At 46.9% G+C, this 22,382-nt stretch overlaps 1 protein-coding gene across 2 annotated transcripts in view; it reads left to right on the forward strand.

The window, feature by feature from the left end:
• The window catches only part of POC5 (POC5 centriolar protein), a 267,735-nt gene that overhangs the window by 220,138 nt on the left and 25,215 nt on the right, over positions 1-22,382 (forward strand). For both annotated transcript variants that reach the window (XM_078675228.1, XM_078675229.1), the window contains exon 11: positions 1,380-1,493. In XM_078675228.1, the coding sequence (XP_078531354.1) occupies positions 1,380-1,493 (114 nt within the window). The remainder of the gene's footprint in view (positions 1-1,379; positions 1,494-22,382) is intronic.

A 22,382-nucleotide genomic window follows, 5' to 3' on the forward strand; every position in this document is an offset into this window, starting at 1 on the left:
CTTACTATGGGCAACCTTCTCGCTCTATGCTGAGTCTTGCATGCTCTTTATTTGATTTTCAATGGGCTGTACTCCCTGTTTGTCGCCAATTTGAATGTCTCCTGCCAGAACTTTGTTGCTCACCTTGTGTGGCAATAATGTCATTGGGCACCACCACCACTGATCCTTAAGTGCCATCTGCCACACCTTTAAAACACCAGCTTCCTTGCATATCCTTGTTTTTATCGCCTTCCTCATCTTATATAAAGCTGCACTCTATGGTGTTACTTACTAAGGGTTCTGGTTGCCACAAGCGGGATTCCAGCAGCCACAGCCCCAGGTAAGGAGGTGGGAAGGCAGTTATCACTTCATCACCATGTTGATATCTAGATCGGCCCCACCTCTCAAACACTAATCCTGTGCCAGTGCGCCAGCGACCCTTGTGCCAATCAAAAGTGCTTCTGGGTGACAACTTGGGTAAGTCACATAGGTCTAGGCCAATGTGGAACCTCATAGAATTGTGGTAATCTTACTCTGCCGCTAGGCCACAACCCCCATTATTCAATGTTTAATAGAGCTGTGGCAGAGTAAATAGCCAGTGCTTCATGCAGCAAATATTTTATGTAACTTCTTGCAGGAGCATGGTTAGTGTCCTATCCCATTCTCGTTAAGATAGTGTTACAGACATGAAGGTGACAGTGTAGTCCACTCTGAGAACTAAAGTTACAACCAAAAGGAAACTGATGACTTGATAAAAGGTCTTTGAGGTTCATTTGGAAGCACAAACGTTGCAACCAAGAAAATCCACAGACCCCTTAGTACATTTTGGGGGCCACCTAGAGGCACAGAAGGATCACCCTTCTGGCAAATTCACAGATACCTCAGTAAATAGTCTGAGGTCACCCAGAAGCATTGTAGGTTGCAGCTAAAGGAAATCCTTACCAGATTCCCCTAGAAGTTCAGCCAGCTTGACTGGGTGCACAGGAAATAGATATCAATTTGCCAGCTGTGAAAGGAATGCAGGTAGATGATGGCAAAAGAGGTAGCAATAGGAACGTTTCCAAAAACAGTGTAGAGGGCAACAAGCAGCTATTCTGCCCATAGGTAGTTTTCGGACCCAAACAGGGAAGTTGCCATCGGAAGTCTCCCTTAACCTCTGCACCATTTCCACAAAAATATTAACACTTAATGTCCATCGATTGTTTTTAGTATATTTTACTGTACTTATTTTCTCACTTTTTGCTGCCCCCAGAACTCATTAATCAATTTGTTTTCTGTAAAGAAGTAACTTCCTGTGAAAAATGGAAAGGTATAGTGTTTGTGCGTCTCCTAGGCATACTGTACATCTTACTCTGTTTTCTACCTTGCTGATCTGAGAAACATTTGTGATTTCTTTGCAGCTCTCCGCTCCCTTTAGCCATCAGACAACTCACCATCTCCAAGATGATTTACGTATTCCGGTTATTGTCTCTGCAACAACTGCAGGATCGGGCATTCAACCGGCTCAACAACTGGTAATTATGCTGTCAAACTGGGATTCACTTAAATGGACTTGTAGTGTTGAGTTGTGCAATCTAATACATTTGGTGTAAGGTCTGTCAACTTCTGATAAGGTCCACAATAAAACATTTATCTTTTCCTAGCATCTTTATAGGTCTCGTCATCAGAGCTGCTGTTGCAGGCTTCGTATTACTAAATCAGTAAACCAGACATATGTATGTACATACATATGTGTATATACGTATGTGTATACCTATGTGTGTATATACGTATGCGTGTGCGTGTGCGTGTGTGTGTGTGTTTGTGTATATATATGTGTGTGTATACGTATATATGTGTGTATACGTATATATGTGTGTGTGTATACTTATATATATATATATATATATATATATATATATATATATATATATATATATATGTGTGTGTGTGTGTATACGTTTGTGTGCATGTATGTGTATATATATATATATATACGCAAGATCTTCCGCTGGATCCCGACCGAGACCAGGAAGACTGTCACCCAGGCACTCGTCACCAGCCGACTGGACTACGGAAACGCCCTCTACGCCGGAACCACAGCCAAGCTACAGAAAAGACTCCAGCGCATCCAGAACGCCTCCGCCCGACTCATCCTCGATGTCCCCCGACACAGCCACATCTCCAGCCACCTGAGGAACCTGCACTGGCTCCCCGTCGACAAGAGGATCACGTTCCGGCTCCTCACCCACGCACACAAGTCTCTCCACGACCTGGGCCCCAAGTACCTCAACGACCGCCTGACCTTCTACACGCCCACCCGCCAGCTACGGTCCACCAGCCTCGCCCTCGCAGCCGTACCACGCATCCGAAGAGCCACCGCCGGAGGAAGATCCTTCTCTTACCTGGCTGCCAAGACTTGGAACTCCCTCCCCATCCACCTTCGGCTGACCCAGGATCATCTCGCCTTCAGGAAACCACTCAAGACCTGGCTGTTCGAGCAGTAGCATACCCCTCCCCCCAAGCGCCTTGAGACCCTCCCGGGTGAGTAGTGCGCTATACAAATGGCATGATTGATTGATTGATTGATTGATATATATATATATATGTGTATATGTATATGTGTATATGTATACGTATGTGTATACGTGTGTGTGTATGTATATATATATATGTATACGTATGTGTGTGTATATGTATACGTGTGTGGGTATATGTATACGTGTGTGGGTATATGTATACGTGTGTGGGTATATGTATACGTGTGTGGGTATATGTATACGTGTGTATATGTATATACGTGTGTGTATATGTATATACGTGTGTGTATATGTATATACGTGTGCGTGTGTACGTGTATATATGTATACATACATGAATGCAATAAAGAATAGCAGCTTTGGCAGGTCCCCTTCAACCACTGACCGTTTGCATTTTTAGGTCGAGCCTGGCGCAACATGCATGCGCTGCTCTATGGGAGGCTTCTTGTGAGCACTCAAAACTTCCCCGAAACTTCTCCGTGTGGGTTTGGCAACCCCCGGGTGTTTCCTGGATTTGGCAACTCCCACACATTCTATTGGCCTTTGCGTGTGGCTTTCAATAATGAAAGCACGCAAATGGCCAAAGTTGGGTGTATGTCCCACCTTTTCTCTAAATTTCACTCCCATGGCGTTTCGGTCTCGGGAGCGAGCAGCGGCGCGCACTGTGGCAGCTGCATTCCTCCCTTGTTGTTGTGGATCATGTTACTATTTAAACACAGCACGGTCGCTTTCACTTTCGCGGCCGCGCTTGTTTTAATTTCCTGTTGCTTTAATTTCCTGTTGCACAAGATTTGTCACCGTTGCTGTAAAAGCCTTCCCACGACGTGCCTGGCAGGTGATCTCTCCCCAGCATGGGCACTGGTTGCCAGTCTGACTCTCCAGAGCCAGCACAGCACCTCCTTCCTAGCACACTACAGACCACCACCTTACCGTGTCAGCCTTTCATCCTTCTGTGCGCAATGAAATGAATACCGCTGAGTCGGTGTGAGATCATGCAATTATTATTCAAGCGCCTAGCCTCCTTCAGCTCATGGTGTGAGCTATCTAAATAACTGTTGTTACTAACCCCATAGATACATCGCCTACTAAATGCTTCTGCTAGCTATTAAAAGCTGCTCATCCTCCTGCAGACATACCACTGCCACCCTTGGTAGCGCGCTGTGCTTGTTATCATCAGCTTTGCGGAGCGTTCCCAGCTTTCTAAAAACAGCCTTTAACTATAGTCCCTGCTATCGCGGACTCTGAGCCCGGACTGACCCCTGCTGACTCTGAGCCCACACCTGCCCCAGGCCCTCTCCTTATCTGACGTTCCTCTCGTCTTTTGTCTGACTATCACAACAATTTCCACACACCCCGTTCCCGGTGTCTTAAATTCACACTGAAATAAACTTTATTGGAATTCCAAACGACAGCCTTATTTTTACTGTAAGCCATGCATCAAAGGACACCGCATGCCTCCTGTTCTCCCATGACTCAGTGCGGCTATATTTAGGGTGCCCGGAAAGCAACATAACAAGGGGCCAACATTGTCTCTGCCCACGGGCTTTCTTTTTTAGGTGGCATAATTATCGGGTTCATTAATCTTATAGGTTTCTGTCGCCCAAAGAAAGGCATCTCGCATAATGCACTGATATGTTAGATGGCATTCGAATACAGTACACATGCTGTCAAGGTGACATGGAGTCACTAGTTCCATAACAGAAATTTGCCCAGTGGGGGATAATGAGCTGCATGGCTAAACACTTATAAGGTCCCAAAGGCAAGACCTATTGGCTATGCCAATGCTGGTTAAAAGAGTTTCGATGGGCTATCCCTAAAGCTATGGCATTTTGTGGAGCTTACATGGGGCTTCAAATGGTACCCTGAGATAACCTCCTCAACATTGCCCAAATCATTCTGCCTTCCATTGTCTGTGTCCCATCTCCCCTTGTGCGAGTGTCCCCACTCCCTCCAACTGCTGCCTGACGCCTGCACTGCTCGTGCATTTGGCTTTGCCAATGCTGGTTGAACTGTCACCAGCATTTGTGAAGCAGATACCATTGTCCAGCCTTTTCATATGAAGAAAACGCATTCGAATATGGCTTATGTATATGGGCGTACATACACAGCAGCCATCTTGTAATGATCTTATCGTCTTTTAAATCATTAAAAGATGGCCACTGTGATGCAAATTAACAAGCACTGGCAAAGCCACGATTAGTGCCATCATTCTAAAAAAAGAGAAAATCCATTACAAGATTGCTGCCTTGCATGAACATAGTCATCTGGGTTGGGTGATTTTTGGCAAAGCCAGTAGGTCGGCTTTTGGCATCTAATGCTAGACCTGTTGGTTTTATCAGTGCTAGTTCTCTAACAAATATTTTTTATATGCTGATTGTTTATATGGGTCACTGCGTAGCTGAGGTTGTTACCTTACCATTCTTCCTTCGATAATAAAATAGCCTCATTCATTAAGTGGGTTATATGATCAGGTCTTGGCTATTAGAATTTGCAGGATTAATCTAGAATTTCCACATTTGACCATTGGCGAACATTCTTCCAAACAATGTTAATTCACCTGAGCTCCTTCCTGGAAAATTTTGGGGTGAAGCATCCAGCACACTCTGAGTAAAAGGAGGGGTCCCAAAAACGCAAAATTCCCATATATTTTCTGTAGACCTCTCTAAGACTAGCTGCAGCAAACACTGCTGAACGGACTTACACCAAATTTTGCAAGAAGCTAGATCTTGGTCTGCAGATTGTGCTTGTCTGATTTGGTGTAAATCCGTTCAGTAGTTATTGAGAAATTTTGGATAACACATAATTCTATATTTAGGCAGTTGGATCCGCGAGAGTATTGCTAGAGTCCCGCAAGAGTGCAAATAAAAAAATGGAGCCCTGTGATTGGTCAAGAGGCAATGTTTTTTTGTGAACCTTCGCAAACTCGCTGGGTTCCGTGAGCGCTCTGATTAGCTGGCTATTGGAGGTTTGAAAAAGAAATGACCCGTCATTACTGTTTACTGAGGAAAAATTGCAGGGAATTAAATAAAAAAGCTATATAAGGTGGCATCAGAAAGAATTCTGTACACTAGATTAGGAGAGGTGTCGAAGGCAGAACTACTGTGATGTAAATAAATGTATATATAAATATTTTTTTTAATGTACGATCTCGTAGGACTCTCGCGGGATCGTGAATATTAAAAAGGAGTATGTGAGCTCTCAGTACACTCTCCTAGTAGAAATGTTTTTTGTGGCCCTTGTTATTGAGAGGAAGTGTGTAAGGCGGAAGTACTATAAGTAGAAGGTTAATTAATTATTTTTTTTAAAGGTAAGATCTCACAAGACTAGTGGGATCGAGGAAAAATTAGGAAGGAGTAGGTGATGTTTGAATACACTCTAGTATACACACTGTAAGAAGTAGTGTTAGTGAAGGTGGTGTTTATCAGAGTATACTATTTACTCATACTGGCTTGGTAGAAAGTTAGGACTCTCCCCAAACCCTACTACATACAGCCGTCTTACACTACAATAGAGGGGTATCAACGGAGAGGCAAGTCCCTCATAACACCCTACTACCGACACCGGTCATATTAAAGTGAGGTCCCATTGGATAGGCCAGTCCCTCCATATATTCTGCTATGCACACTTTAATCAAGGGGAGAGGACTGAAAGGAGAGGCCAGTCCCTCCCAACACTCTACTATGTACTCTTGTCATCTGAGAGAGAAGTCTCAAAGGAGTGGCAACTCCATCCATACACACTACTATGCTAATCTGTCATCCGAAAGTAGGGTCTCAGTGGAAGTCCCTCTCCAAACCCTACTGCACGCTTCCGTCATCCAAGAGAGCAGTTTCAGCAGAGAGGCCGGTCCCTCACCACACTCTACTATGATAACCACTCATCCAAGAGGGGGGCTGAGAGTAGTGGCAGTCCCTCCCCACAGCCTGCTATGCACACTTGTCATCCAAGAGAGTGGCCCAGCAACAGGGATTTTCTACATCAGAGGGTCCTTCTGTGAACTGTTTAAACTGCGTTTACTAGGGCCTGTGCCCTTCATTTTTTGGCCAGCAGAGGGAGTAAAGTTTTATTTAAACAGTATTGTTAGATTTCAAGTTAGTGAGGCCCTTACCTGCTGCAGTCCAAAGTGTGGATTGAACGTGTCTGTCTCCTAGGAGATTCTGAACAGGAGAAGCAGCTGCCCACCCCCAGGCCAGCAGACCATTGGCTATTCAGCTACCAGGCAAGTCTGAGCCCTCCTTTCACACCAGCCCAGGTCCCTTAAGGCCTTGCTGGGTGCACCCCAAATCATATAAGCAACATGCCACACCTCACAACTTTGCTTCCCCATGTCTACTTTACAACAATGTTACACGACAAAAGCAACACATCACTCCCACTCTCAAACACCATATCCAACACATACACATGCAGACCCATCAAAATGCCTTCTTAGCATGCTGGATGAGGAACACGATACAGAACAGCTACACAATTGCTATCCTAATACAGCTAATACCAGCACTAAAAACTCAGCTGCTCCAAACCCACATAATACTGATCACTCTTCCACCAAACAAAGTCCCACTATCACCAAAGGCCACTCACTAAACTGTCCACTAATAAATGCTTGATCCCTCTCTAAAAACAAGCATCACATCTATGACCTCACCGATGCAAAATCAGACATACTCTTCTTAACCGAATCATGGTTGGGAGAAGATATGGCTCCAGTCCTGCATGACGCCATTCCTCTAGGCTATCAAATAATCACCCAAAACCGTATAGCCAGAAAAGGAGGTGGTCTAGCTGTTGTATTCAGGCAAACAATACATATCACTAAAATTGACAACATCTCCATAAAGAATTGTGAGGCTCTTCTAACAAGATGCAATCCTACACAGTCTTCCTCCTGTAACTTCCTGCTCCTTTACAAAACTCCACCTAGCAAGGCAACATTCCCAGACGCACTTCTAGACACAGTTTCAAACCTGATGACAATACACTCCAACCTATGCATTCTGGGTGACCTCAACATTTGGTTTGATTAAACCCAATATGACCCATCCAAAAACTATAATCACCTGCCTAGACGCATTGAACCTGCATCAGATTGTCCACAATCCGACACACACCACTGGACATATCCTAGATGTCATTTTTGCTAATACTGAACTAGTTACCTTTCAAACTATAACTCCAGTCACATGGTCAGGCCACCACTTGCTTGCCTTCCAACAAAAAACAACGCTAAGCGACTCACCTAAAACTACCTTACATCCATCCACCTATCGGGCTTTGGAACAAACTCAATTTGGAACACTTGGAAACACAACTTACATCCAGTACAAATCTGGAAACCATAAATTCTGTTCAAAATCTGAGTGGCTACAGGAAGCTTTTGACATCCTGATACCACTCAAAACCACACAACAGAACAAAAGAAAAAACGCGCCTCGGAGAAACATAGAAATAAAAGACATAAAACAACAAAGCCCATGCTTTTCAACATCTACATGAAGTCATTATCAGTACGGATCAATAAATTTCACCTTACGTGCTATAACTATTCAAATGACACGCAAATACTCCTTCAACTAGTATGCCCTAAAGACATTGGTAAATCACCAATTTTCAGCTGTCTCAGAGCCGTGGATCAGTGGGTGACCTGGAGCCAACACAAATAGAATGCTTCAAAAACTGAAATACTCACGTGTGGCAATTGGAAACATTACAACCCGCTTTCCACATGGCCTGATGAACTGGGATCACTGCCTAAAGTATCGAAGGACGTAAGAAACCTCGGAATGACCATGAACTCCAAGCTGTCGATGAATGCCCTGGTGGATAAACTAGCAAGATCAAGTTTTGCTACTATAAAAACGCTGTAACAAATTTTCCCTCTTTTGGGATTTCCACACAAGGTCCAAACTACCATCTCCCTTGTTCTGTCCAAACTAGATTACGGATCACCTTTAACGACCATGAAAAGACTACTGTGATGTATTCCTATAGGTACTGTATCGATTCCCCTAATCCTGACCCTGGTTTGGTTAATAATTAACTAGCAGCCATCCAACGGTGCAAAAACCGTTATCTGATTAAGCCACACCACGGCACAGAAGCGCGTTATCTGATTAGGTCATAACGCATGCAATCTAATTAGACAAGCGATATTCCTCCAGCCCCTGATAAGGCATACGGAGTTCTCAAAACAAATCAAACCTACAGCGACCTGGGAAATTCCCATAGCCATTGTTTTGATTTCACCGAGAACTTCAGCAAAAGAATGTGCGAACGAGCTCGTTCATATGACATCCTTATTGACGTATATATGTCCATCCTTACGTCAATCTCTGCACCTTTCAGGTATAAATATTACCGACATTGCCTTAAGCAAACACATGCGGTGGTGACGAGATTGGAGCAGCGAGACGTGCCGAGGAGCCCAGCAGAGAGCGAAGCCCACAGGCGCTGCCCCGCCTTCCTGGCGCGCTGAGAACGAGACGCTGCCTTTCTCCTGCTGAGAAATCCAGCTCCGGCGCTTCCAAGCAGCCCTCGCAGGCAAACTGAATATCAAGACCTGGGATAAGAGATACCAGCCCTCCATCATTCTAGATCTCAGGTACAGAACTGAATAACCCCTTGCAGAGAATTCTTGAGTCAGTCCCTTGGCAAAACAAACTTAACTTAAACTGCTACTTATCTACTCCCGCCCACGTATTAGGCTTAGGTCAGGTACACTGGGGTAGGCGTGGTTAGAAGCACCAGTTGAGTACGATTATCAAATGTATATATGTATGTATCTATTTTATCCATTTTAAAGTATCATATGGCTCAGAAACCATATCAATGCTTTTACAGTATTATTTTATAATTCTGTCTTTACTGTATGCACTTTACTTAACTATCAGTATTACAATAATAGCGATTCATTTCTCTTGTATGAGAAAGGAGACTGATCAATAAATAACATCTTTTTATTGAACACGCCCGTCTCTTCCTTTTCTCTACAATCTGGTGAAACTAAGAATGCACTGAACTGACTGAGTAAAATAAGTTGTCTTTTGTTTTCACACGACTCTAGAGATACACTCTTGATTAGGGGAGAGCAAAGTTGTCATGTTCTATGGTTGTCAGAAACTAAATCCCTTCTTGTCTATCCAGGGAGGTTAAACTCCTCCTTGCCTATTCGAGAAAGTTTCTAGTGAACTCTGAGCTAGCTGGCAAACACAAAACTTTAAGTCTAATATCGTCGGTAGAAGACCTAGTTAACCTCTGCCCTAGGTCTATACTATTGAAGATATTATTCCAATGCGCAGAGCCTATTGGGATAATAGGAACTACACTACACTACAACGGATTCAGAACTCTGCTGCCAGACTACTCTTGCATATCAAACCGCGGGCCACATCTCCCCTGTCTTGAAAGCCCTGCATTGGTTACCGGTTGCCAGAAGATCCACGTTCAAGCTGCTTTGTATCACCCACAAAGCAATACATGGAATGGGACCACTCTTAATCAGGAATAAAATCACCAAACACATTCAACAAAGGAACCTCCGCTCTAAAGGAGTATCTCACCTCAAAATCCCACCATACAAGAAAAAAAACCATGGGTGGCACATCCTTCTCTGTTCAAGCAGCCAAATTATGGAACTCTTTACCCCCCAACATAAGGTCCACCGCCAACCACCTTATCTTCAGAAAACTACTCAAGATTTGGCTCTTCCCACATAAGCACCATACGCAAAAAGACATTTACAGCATATCCCTCTGTATACAAGCATTTTTTTCACTATTGATATGTACCTATCTTTGTGTATTATTTTGTATAAACATGTAAAATAATGATATTGTTGAGAGCTAAAAATAATAATAAATAAATAAAAATCATCTTTAGTGTACATGTACGTACTTCCATTGTGCATCTATGTACCTTCCATGTACTTGGATCTGTGCGTCTGTTACTTTGCTCCTGAAAAAGCATATCCAATGCACGACCCTATTTTTCATCCTGTGCCTCTAGCAATATCTTTAATCTTCATATACTTACCTCCTTTATGTATCTATATACTTTTCAATGTAATTATGGATCTATATATTTATCACTTTCTTCTAATTTAGCATTTCCAATGCACTACCCTATTTCTCAGCCTATACTTCGCTCAATATATCTTCTAGCCCAACCTTCTGACTCATCTCAAACTTCTTGTACTACTCCTTCCAATGCACTACCCTATCTCTCATCCTATACATCTATCAAGATATCCTCTACATCCACTCTCTCATTTATCCCAAGCCCCATACCACTACTATGATTGCCAAAATAACCCTTTCTAGACTCTCTCCTACTCTACCCCTCCTTGCATCATCTGACACCTCTTACTATACCGATCCCCTAAAACAAACCTTTCTAAACTCTTCCCTCTGAGTCCTCCGCTCCAAAACTTATTTTTACTCACCCAAAAGCCTCCTCCTACTGCGAAGACCTAAAAAAAATCAAAAGAAATCCTTTTATCCCTCCACTATCCTTTTCAATCGAAATTAACAGGCTAACATGTTCGCTTCTCAAATTCCATATTAAACTATACTAATATACTACCTATATAACTGAATAACATATTCACTACTCAAATTACTTCATATTTTTTACTATACTCATTTTCAACAGTAATCCTTTATGGGTTCTGGAGTGGCGTGCTACTCGCCAGAAATGCGCTGCAACACCTATCGGGGGTTACAAGTGCTATATAAATGCAAATCTTTCTTCCCCTTTTATCCCTCCGCTATCCTTCTCACTCCAAGTAACTGACTAATATCCACCACTGAAATTACTTCATATTTCACCATATTTCACCATATTAATTCACCACTAATTCTTTGTAGGCTTCCTGAATAGCGTGCGTCAACAATCGCTATATAAATACAAACCTTTGTCCTCCTCTGCCCACACACAGGATATATACTTCATTTATTATACCATCCAAAAATAATTATTTTACTTTAAAAATAAAAAAAACATAGAAATTCCCAGAAAAAAAGGTTAATGAAACGTTGTGATGAAAAAAATCTGTTTTAGTTAAAAAAATAAAAATAAAAAAAAACTATGATGTAGGAGAGTGGGGTCTGAAATCCTATAGTCACCCCAGATTTTTGCTTTTTGCTTCACTGGTTTACGACTTTCCCTGGCTGTGGGCCTGCTAATCAGACCCACAGCCTAGCTGTTCTCTCTCTAAATTGACAACCATGTACTTTAGGTGCATTTACCAATTGGTACTGGGCCACCTTATCAGTCCCTGTACAGTATACCTTAGGTATCCAGGGCATAGGTGTACCCAGGGCCTACCAGGGGCTGAAGCATGTATTATGCCACCCCTGGCTGGCCATCTAAAACTGACACAACTGGCTGCACGACAGCTGGGGCAAGGTGGTGTAATCACCCTTTGCTATAGATATAGTATACCTATATCTAACCCTAAAATGGACACATATATTCCTATCAGTCACTCCTATGGAAGGCCTTATCAATCCACAAGTCTGACTTCCTGCTGCTGGGAGTCCTTCCAGCTAGGGCGGCTTGGACAAAGGGTTTCCTGCCTTGGGAGGTGCTAGCACCACCCCAGACAGGATTTTGTGTATTGGGGAGGATAGGCCTGAAAGTAATGAGACATGCCTGGGGCACACAAGGTGCCCTGTGCATACACCGGTTCAAACCAGTTGCTGGGGCATCCCTGCCCCAGCTCTGGCGGGAAACCGGACAAAGGATAGGGGGTGTAACCACCCCCCTTCCTGGTCCCACCCAGGGGAGGGACCTAGTCAGTAGTGCAGCCCCCTTTAGCAGGATAAAGGTAGGAGCTGGTCCCATTCCAAATTAGATTATCCTGAACTATTCAACAAGAAGAAACTCTGGCCTTTGACGTTCTGCTCCACAGAAGACTGAAGAATCTCCCTTGTGGGCAAGGAGTGTCCACCCTGCAACAGCAGGCACCATCAAGCGTCCAGCGGCTTCACTTTGTCGTCTTCCCTCGAGGATCCAGACTTCAGAGCCCGACGAGACCCGGATTCCCAGACCTCTCCGACCTCTACCTACATCTACAGCAAACCTGAGACCCGTGGGTGCGATGAGACACGTGGGACCGGCCATCTTGAACGAACCTGCACTTCGCTTCCAGCACGACTCCCGAGGTAAACTCGACCAAGTGCTTTGGGGACTGAGAAGCCCCAGCCCCGAGCAGCCCCTGCACCGAAGATCAGCCCTCCAGCATCCACGAGATCTGCGTGGGGCCCTTCTGCTTGTTTGCTGCTCAACGCGTTGTCTGGTCACTTGCCGGCTGGCTAGTGGCCTCTTAGACGACGAACCTTTGAATCTTTGCTGCTGGTCTGGTTGCTCCAGACTGGCCCTTGCTCCCTTCCTAAAGAGGGGCACCCCGGACTCTCCTAGTCCGCACCAGACGCTTTCTCCACTCACCGCGTGGGTTGCCTTTGCCAAGGCCTGTTGACGCCGATTCCGGATCCAACACCGTCGACAGCGAGAGCCTGCGTGGGACAGCTCGTGCCTCCATCCTGGTCGTCGAAGACGCCTCCTGTCCACGTGGCTGCAGAGTCAAGCGTCCACTCTTCACCTGATCGCGACAACAGCACCTGGTTCCTTCCTGGTTCCACATCGGTCACTGGCTAGTGACTTTGAACACTGTCCCCTCTGCTTACAGGTCCTCTTCTTCACCGATCCACCCTTGGATCGCACCGGACATCTTCCTCCTGGTCGCCTGCAGCATCTTTTCTTTCAGGCTCCATTGACTTCAACGCGAGAACCCGACACACTTTGGCACCTATGCACCCGCAGCCTGTGGGTGAGGTACGAGAGCATTTTGGTGCTCAAGGGTAGTTTAACTGTCCTAGTGTCCAGTTCCACAGTCGTTTTTGTCCTAACTAGTCAGGATTGTCCGTACTCACCTTTAACTTGAACTGTACTGTCCATAGACGTTGATACGCATCTCGCGTGTGAGTTCACACTCTGCACACGCGTTCCGTGGGCCTCCTATTACTTACCTGAAGTTAGTGTAGCGTGGTCCCATCGATCCTACAGCGTCTGGACAGCTCCATTCCTTTTATCGACTCTCACATTCCACTTACTTAGTATATGGTTTGTCGTGCCCCTAGGGCACCATTGTAATTTTGTGCAACTTGTAGTATTTTTCGTAAGAGATTGTCATGTGCTTAGCCCTCTGACCTCATAAAGAGTTCAGAGGTGTTATTAATAAATATACTGTTTATTTTCATAACAACCTGTGTGGTGTCCTTTCATCTGGTATTCAAGGGGTTATATTGTGGTAAAACAGCTGGCTTCACATGCCAAAAGAGTTTAGCCTAACACTGCTTTGTCCATGCTACCATTAGGATAGCTGGTCTATAAGGTTGACTTACAACCAATCACCATAAGGGTTGTTTGGACTGATACAAGGTGATCACTAGAACTAGTGAGCATCATATATCAGGCCAACTTCTCACATATGAAATTTCCAGAAAAAAACAAGGGTTAAAGTAACATAGGTGAATTTGTCAGTGACAACATTAACGTTTTAAACTGCGTCCATGCCGTGCACTGCTTAGGACCTCGCATATTACACCACTCATGACAAGTTCTATGACATCAAAACAATCTAACAAACTGATTGGATGAAGTTTACAGAGTAGCGGGTAACTACCATTTCTGATGTATACATCTGCCTGTGGATCCTCACCTTATGAATATCCCCTGCACCAGCATTCAGCGGAAACTTTTTTCCTAGCTCTCCATGCCAACGAGGACGTCACACTGCTACAGCTCCGCTCGTGATTCTGCATGACGTCACCGGAGCCATAAGAGAGCCTCGTCCAGAAATGAGGAGGGAGGCTTAACAAGGAGCAGGAACAGCAGCTCAGAGCCTTGCTGAGCTACATAGGTCTACTTAGAAGTCATAACGAATACAAAGTAATGCTCTGGAGACCCCGTAGGAATGGCATACTGTCAGGAAACCAAGACCCAATCAGTTGTACTTTCAAATCCATGACACCTAGGCAACTACAACAGGGTACATCTTCATTCACACTGAAGAGAGAAGCAGAGTTGTGTATTCAGTTGTCACTGGGCAGATCTCCCAAGCCACAATAAGCTGTTACTCTGCTGATCGAGGGCTGTCCAGCAATCCTAACTGGTTTCATTCCTTGCACTGTTCCTAGCAGGTTCTTCATCTGAATGTGGATTAGAGCCTAGAAATTAGACAAATGATAATCCCATAGGTTCTACAAGGTGTGTGCCCAAGAACTGCTCCAAGCAGAAGGAAACTGTAACAGCCTTAAAGACAATCTTGTGCATACTTTGCATGTTCTCACAGAGTTTGAAGTCTCTCTCAGGCATAGAATTAAAAAATGTGCCCTTGCGAAATCTAATAGGCCACCATGTGGTATCTCTGTTACTATATTTACTTACTGCATTGTGACTATTGCAATGCATCATTATACATTCCAGAATTGAGTTAGGACAATAAAGCTGGAAACTACTTGCTGTGTGGATGTACCTGCTTGTCCTTAATAAATTCTTATCTACATCAACTACCTGAGCGGAGCATCATTACATTTTGGCGATGACAAGATGGGATATTTTTGAAATCAAAACTACAGAAGAACCTACCATAGAACCTTCTAGTTCTTGAAATACATTTTTGAGACTAAGGAGCAGTTTAATGGCAAGCAGAGCAAACTGCTCATTATCAACATTATCTTCATCAACACCTCGGATACATCCTTGGCTGAAAGAAGTGTTCCTGACACTGAAAACCTACAGGCAACGAGTTCAAGAAAGAATCAAAGCGTTTCAAATAGAAGCAGACGTCAATACTTCTACTACGGCATGATTTTCGTGAGTAAAGATACTAATTAAGGTTTATTAACATCATGCCTATGACTTTGTAACTTACAATGAGCCGTTGGATGCTCTCTTCGACCGCATTTTTCGAGCGGTGGAGAACGTACGGTGCAGCGCTCGTGGGGTCTTTACAAGCTTCACCTTCCGACTTGCCTGTCGCGTCACCCCGTTACGTTCACAACAACGCAGGCAATAGAACAAAAGCACCCCTTTGCGCTCATACGTCATCAGACAAGGTCATTTTAGAGAGAGGTTGTCACTTAGCAACCGATAGCATCAAGAAACGTGCTTACCGACGCGGAATCTACGAAGTCACAACAAAGTCTGATCAAAACGCTTAAGATTAAAAGTTATCTCGATGTGTGACCAACGCAAATTACACTGTAAATCCACTGTGATATGCACACCAAAATATAATTAAGTGCATATTTAACTCCTTACAATTCGAGACTAACAATTGTCTTCGAAATTTAAAATTTAACTAAAAGATAGACAAGCTTCAGGGTTAGTTCCTCCGGTATCTTTTCTTCCACGTCCTGGTGAACCAGTGATAAAATGGCTTGGTTGGAAAGAATATTTTTTAAATTAGATTGTCGCTGCCTGCTCCATACCCTCTGGTCCCTGGGCAGAACGCGACGCCGGGGGAGATAGATGACTTCCTCATGGCCATGAGGTCGCTCGCTCCTCCGTCGGGTTCCAAGGCGCCTTCGGGCCAAGTGGTTCCGACTGGGTCCCCAGCGGGCCGGGTGCTTCGGCCCTGGTGCCGTCGGGTGCTCCGGCCCCGGCGCCGTCGGTGACTTCGGTCCCGACGCCATCGGTGACTTCGGTCCCGACGCCACAGGGCCCCACTGGATTCGGTTCCGGATGCGGGTCGCCGCCGGTCGACCTCACGACCTTGCCGACGCCGGCCCCAAGAGTGTCGCCCCCAGCGCCGTCCCAGGTCCTGCTCTCGGTTCAGGTCCGGCGTCGCCGCTCTCGACGCCGATGGGAGATTTCTATTTCTATGACCCGGCCCCATCCTTTGAGCCTGATTACCAGGCGATGGTTGACAAGGGGGACTGGGAGGGGTCTGAGAACCCTCTGGCACGCGAGTGTCCGTATTCTACGGACTGGACAGGAGAGCTTGGGGATGCCAGTGGTCTGGACACTTCACCCGACACTGGTTTAGTCTCCCGTCCTAGCGTGGCTATGGAGGAGGGGGCTGCCTATAGCGTGGTGCTGATGAAGGTGCTCACTGAGGTCCTTAAACCGCAGGCAAGCTCGGCTTTGCCTCTGCTGCCGTTTAATGAGGCCCTATCAGACGTTCTTCTGGGCACTTGGTCCAAGCCCGCCACAGGTCAGCCTGTGGATAGGAACGTGGCCAGGCGCCACCGCCCGGCTCTGGGCGACCCTTGCTTTCGGTCTACCCACCCCATCCCGAGAGCCTGGTCATCCAGGCCTCTAATTCCCAGACCGCATTCCCGTCGGCTCCCCCCGACTGAGAATCCAAGAGGTACGAGCAATACGGAAAGAGTATTCTCCTCCCTAAGTTTAGGATTGCGGTCAGTCAATACCGCATGCCTCTTGGGCCGCTACACCCACTCTGTGGGATACGGTTGCGGACGTGCTGCCAGAATGCCCGGTGGAGGTCCGGGCTAAACTCTGCCAAGCCCTTGTGGAGGGTCGAGATGCGGCGCGTTATTCCATCCGGTGTGGGCTGGACACTACTGACTCACTGGGCAGAGTCATGGCAACGACGGTGGCGATTCGTCGCCACGCCTGGTTGAGATCTGCCAACTTCTCGGCTGATGTCCAAAACACACTTATGGACATGCCGTTCGATGGCCGTCGCCTTTTTGGCGACAAGGCAGACCATGCGTTTGAGCGCTTTAAGGACTCCAGAGCTACGGCCAAGTCCTTGGGCCTCTCGGCCCCGCGCCATCAAACGGCTGCCTTACGCTCCTTTCGTGGCCAAGGAAGGGGCGCCCCCACACGTTCTGCCAGCCACGGGCCGCAGACTACCATCCAGCGCGGTGACGGAAGTGGAAACCGCCGTGGTGGTGGTCGGGGACAACGGTGAGGCCAGTCCACACCTACCCCTGCAGCATCCGTCTCAAAACCCTCCTAGTCCGTGCTTTCAGGCCCATGTGACGCCAGTGGGGGCAGGGTTCGCCATCACCACCACCACTGGCGCACTGTCACTTCGGACAGGTGGGTGCTGCAAATCTTCCGAAAGGGCTACTCCCTCCCCTTCGAGGCGTTCCCTCCAGCCGTGCCACCGTGTGTCGGGGGATCACTTGAGACTCCTACATGAGGAAGTTACGGCCCTCCTGGCCAAGGGGGCCATCGAGCGCGTTCCTGGGCCAGAAGTAGGGTGTGGTTGTTACTCCCACTACTTTCTGGTACCCAAGAAGGACAAAGGGGGCCTACGTCCTATCTTGGACCTACGGAACGTCAACGGCTTTCTCCGGAAGGAGAAGTTCAAGATGCTGACATTGGCTCAGGTCCTAGCTGCCCTAGACCCTGGAGACTGGATGGTAGCGTTGGACTTGCAGGACGCTTATTTTCATATCCCCGTCTTGCCGGCCCACCGGCGTTACCTGCGGTTCACGGTAGGCCACGAGCACTTTCAGTTTACCGTGCTCCCCTTCGGCCTTACCAGCGCCCCACGGGTGTTCACAAAAGTGATGGCAGGGGTCGCAGCTCATCTACTCAGGTTAGGGGTTTCAGTCTTCCCCTACCTCGACGACTGGTTGTTGAAGGCGGGCTCGCCCCAGACAGTCGTCGGCCACCTCCAGACTACGGCCGACCTCCTGCACCTGCTGGGGTTCTCCATCAATGTGCCAAAGTCACACCTGTGTCCCTCCCAGAAGCTCCTCTTCATCGGAGCGGTTCTAAATTCGGCGCAGTTTCGAGTTTATCCTCCCGAACAGCGGGTTCGGGATATTCAGGCTCTGATTCCGATCTTTCAGCCTTTATCCAGAGTCTCGGTCAGGTTGACGCTGCGGCTTCTGGGGCTGATAGCCTCCTGCATCCTTCTGGTGCATCACGCCCGGTGGCGGATGCGGGCTCTGCAGTGGGACCTGAAGTTTCAGTGGGCCCAGCATCAGAGCAACCTGTCCGACCATGTCCTGATCTCGGAGGGCACTGCGAGACAGCTGCAGTGGTGGCTCACGGACCGCGATTGGGTCAGCGGCAGAACCCTCTCCCTTTCCCAGCCGGAGCAAGTAGTTGTGACGGATGCGTCCCTCCAGGGCTGGGGAGGCCACATGGGAGAGGCGGAGATCAGAGGCCTCTGGTCTCCGGCGGAGTCCCGGCTCAATATCAACCTTTTGGAGCTGCGGGCGATTCGTCTAGCACTGAAGGCATTCCTCCCCTCTGTCCGGGGTAGTGTAGTGCAGGTATTCACGGACAACACCACCGCCATGTGGTACTGCAACAAACAGGGCGGGGTGGGGTCCTGGACCCTCTGCCAAGAGGCTCTGCGCCTTTGGCCGTGGCTGGAACATCAGGGCGTGACCCTGATCAGCCATCTTTGTTCAAGTCCCCAATTGTAAATAGGTTTTTGAAGGGCATCACACACATGTTCCCTCCTGTTCCATTTGTGATGCCTCAGTGGGACTTGAACCTTGTACTTACTTATCTGATGTGCACTCCCTTTGAGCCACTTCATAACTGTCCTCTCCGCCTTCTTACTCTGAAGACTGCTTTCCTGGTTGCCATCACCTCTGCCAGGAGAGTGAGTGAGCTCCAGGCTCTTTCTTCCAAACCTCCTTTCCTTTCTGTCCATCCGGACAAGGTTGTGTTGCGGACAAGACCCTCTTTCCTGCCCAAGGTAGTCACAGCCTTCCACATCGGGCAGTCCATCATCTTGGCCACCTTCTTTCCGCCTCCCTCGAAAGAGGAAGAGAGGCTCCACCGTCTGGACCCAAAACGTGCGCTCTCATACTGTCTGGATCGCACACGCCAGTTCCGGGTGGATGACCAACTCTTTGTTGGTTATGTGGGCGCTTAGAAGGGACGGGTGGTGCACAAACGGACCATCTCTCGGTGGATCGTGTTGTGCATCCAGGCATGCTACTCTTTGGCTAAAAAGGAACCTCCTGTTGGGCTGAGGGCCCATTCCACTCGGGCCACGGCGACTAATACTGCCCTGGGCCGGGGAGTCCCCTTGCAGGACATTTGTCAGGCAGCTACGTGGGCCTGCTAAGGTAAGGAATCTATCACTAACGTGTCTCTTTCCAAATTTCAAATCTTTATTTCGATCAATTGATCATAAAAGATATACAATGAGCACATCGTTTTAAAAAAAAGTATAAAATTCGAACAACAGTGTATCAAAACGAGGGATTTTTCAAGAAGCTCTTGCCAACTGTGTGTACCGAGATCTGGCATGCCACATCGCTGTTAGAAATTTAGCCAGAGCGAACACCGTTGGCGGCGATAAGTCTGTCTTTAACACTCTGAATGCAGGGAGAAATGTTCTAAAACCCAGATTTTTGAGCAATGGAACCAGCCAATGTCGTCTGCTTTTATGGTAGGCTTGACAGAAGAAGATGACATGTACCTCATTCTCCTTAGTATGGGCACAAGCGGGGCATATCTCAATGGATGACTGTCCTGCCCATGCTTTAGTAAAAGTTTTTAGAGGGAGAGTTCCGTACCTCCATTGCAGAAATAGTTTCCTGGTTAATACAGGAGCCATTCCATCCAGGACGCTTTCAAAGTTATACGAGTCTTTAATTAGAGTGAAGCAGTATGTCAGAGAACCCTCTTGCGCACTGGCCAGGACTTGCGTAAGCATTTTTTCATAGTATGCTCTAGAGAGCGCTTTCCTTGGAATCCTGGTAATCGTGCTTTCTGGGTGTGACCACAGTTCTGGTATTCCGAGGGTCTCGCAAGTTGTCTTAATGTAATTCAACCAGGGGATCTTGGTGGCATTGGGTAATGTTAGAAATTCCTGCAACTCAGCTCGATAGGAGACAAGATCTTGACTGCTCCAGATGCGACGCCAGAATGTCAGGGGTTTGAGCCCTAGTTCTTCTGTGATGGGCTTCAAAGCCAAGTCCAGTCTCAGAGGGAGGAGTGGGGTACTTGGTGGGAGGGCGGTCAGCTGCCTTATAAATTTGTTTTCAGTCACCTGCAGGTTAGGTGTTGAGGTATGGCCCCAAATCTCTCCCCCGTAGATTACACCACCCCGCGCCTGCATTTTGTAGATTTGGATAGCGGGGGTCAGGGGGCGGAAGGTTGACTTGGCTGCTATTCTCATAATGCCCCCCACCTTCTGGACCAACTTCATATTAGCTTTAATCTGGTGATACCCCCACGTCAGGTTTTGATTTAGGGTTATCCCCAAATACTCAATGGTATGAACCCTTTCCAGACGTACTGAGCCAAGTAGGGGATTTGGACGCTTTGTAGGCTTGGGATTTAGGATCATAAATTTGTTTTTTTGGGGGTTAATTTCGAGGCCCCTATCTGTGCAGAAATCTAGGAAGCCATCAAGCACTTTCTGTATGCCCATCGGAGTTTTGGATAGCAGCAGGGTGTCGTCCGCGAACATAATAGCGGGCACCCTGCTGCCATTCAACTTAGGGGCATCATTATTGGCAATCCCGGTCAGGTGTGCGATTACCCCGTTCACAAAGAGGCAGAACAGGGTAGGTGCAAGCACACAACCCTGCCTCACCCCTCTGCGAACGGGGAATCTGTCAGTTAGTTTCCCAGTTTTCCCGCATCTGACCCTTGCAAAGTTGTTATGGTGTAATTTAATCAAGATTGCAAGGATGTCTTTTGGGACACCTAGTTCTGCCATTACCTCCCACAATTTTACTCTTGGCACTAAATCGAAGGCGGCACGTAGGTCCACAAAGACCGTATACAAGGTGCCGCCCTCGATGAGTGCCGTCCTCCAATATATAAGATTTAATCTAAATATTTGGTCAATTGTGGAGACACCCCTCCTAAATCCTGCCTGGTACGGGCTGAGAGTATCCGTTTCCTCCAGCCAGTTCTGCAAGCGATCCAATATTAATCTACCAAAAAGCTTCTGTGAGACATCGATGAGGCTTATGGGCGGTAGTTGGCTGGGAGCAGAGGGGATCCCTTTTTAAATATTGGGACCACCTCTGCGCCCAGCCAAGTATCGGGAACCTCCATACCCCTAAGAACAGCATTGAATATCAGCAGGAGATACGGTGCCCATATCCCTGGTTCCTGCTTGAAGAGATCTCCAGGGACCCCATCCAACCCTGGTGCTTTTCCTCCTGCCAGCCCCGCAATTGCAGCACGGACTTCTTTTTCCGTGAAAAGATCACCCTCCTGACTACTCAGAGTAAGACAAGTAGTGTTACTTTGCGACGCTTCCTCCATTGCATATAGGGATTGGTAATGCTCCTGCCATAGGCCGGGGGCAATATTAGGTTCAATAGCCGAGGGGAGATCTTCTGTCCCATGGTTAACCAATCGCCAGAATTTACGTGAGTCTTTATTGGCTAGTGCCCCGGAGAGATTTTCCCAGTATTTTTTATCCCATTCTGCCTTAGCATTTGCCAGCAGTATCCTATAGGCCCGTCTTTTCCCTTGTATTGTCTCCCGGCATTCACACGCCTTTATTGCAGATAGGAGTTCTTTTAGAATCTCGGCATGTGGCGTTATACCAGGATTTTTTGTTTAACCCATTAGCTTTAGCTGGCGCTTTAGAAAATAAGTCTAGCTCTAATGTGTTCAACAGTTCCTTATGGGTTTGCCCCAATAATTCAATGTTCGCTCGGTCATCTAATTTATCGGCAAGACCAAATGCCTTTTCAAGCACTGGAGTGATTCTGGCGTAGAGCCTGGGTAGCTTTACGCCATTAGTGGCCAACTTCCCCCACCTCACTCTCCTCCTATTGTTCTCTAAAAGTAACCCAGTGGTTACGTTTTCATTTTCCAAACCACTGTCCTCGATGCCTGGAATAGCATACACAAGTTCGAGGGCGTTATGGTCGCTGTCTTCTCTGCTCAGTACCCTAAAATCAATTA

Source organism: Lissotriton helveticus, chromosome 2_1 (assembly GCF_964261635.1).
Source record: "Lissotriton helveticus chromosome 2_1, aLisHel1.1, whole genome shotgun sequence".
Taxonomy (NCBI): domain Eukaryota; kingdom Metazoa; phylum Chordata; class Amphibia; order Caudata; family Salamandridae; genus Lissotriton; species Lissotriton helveticus.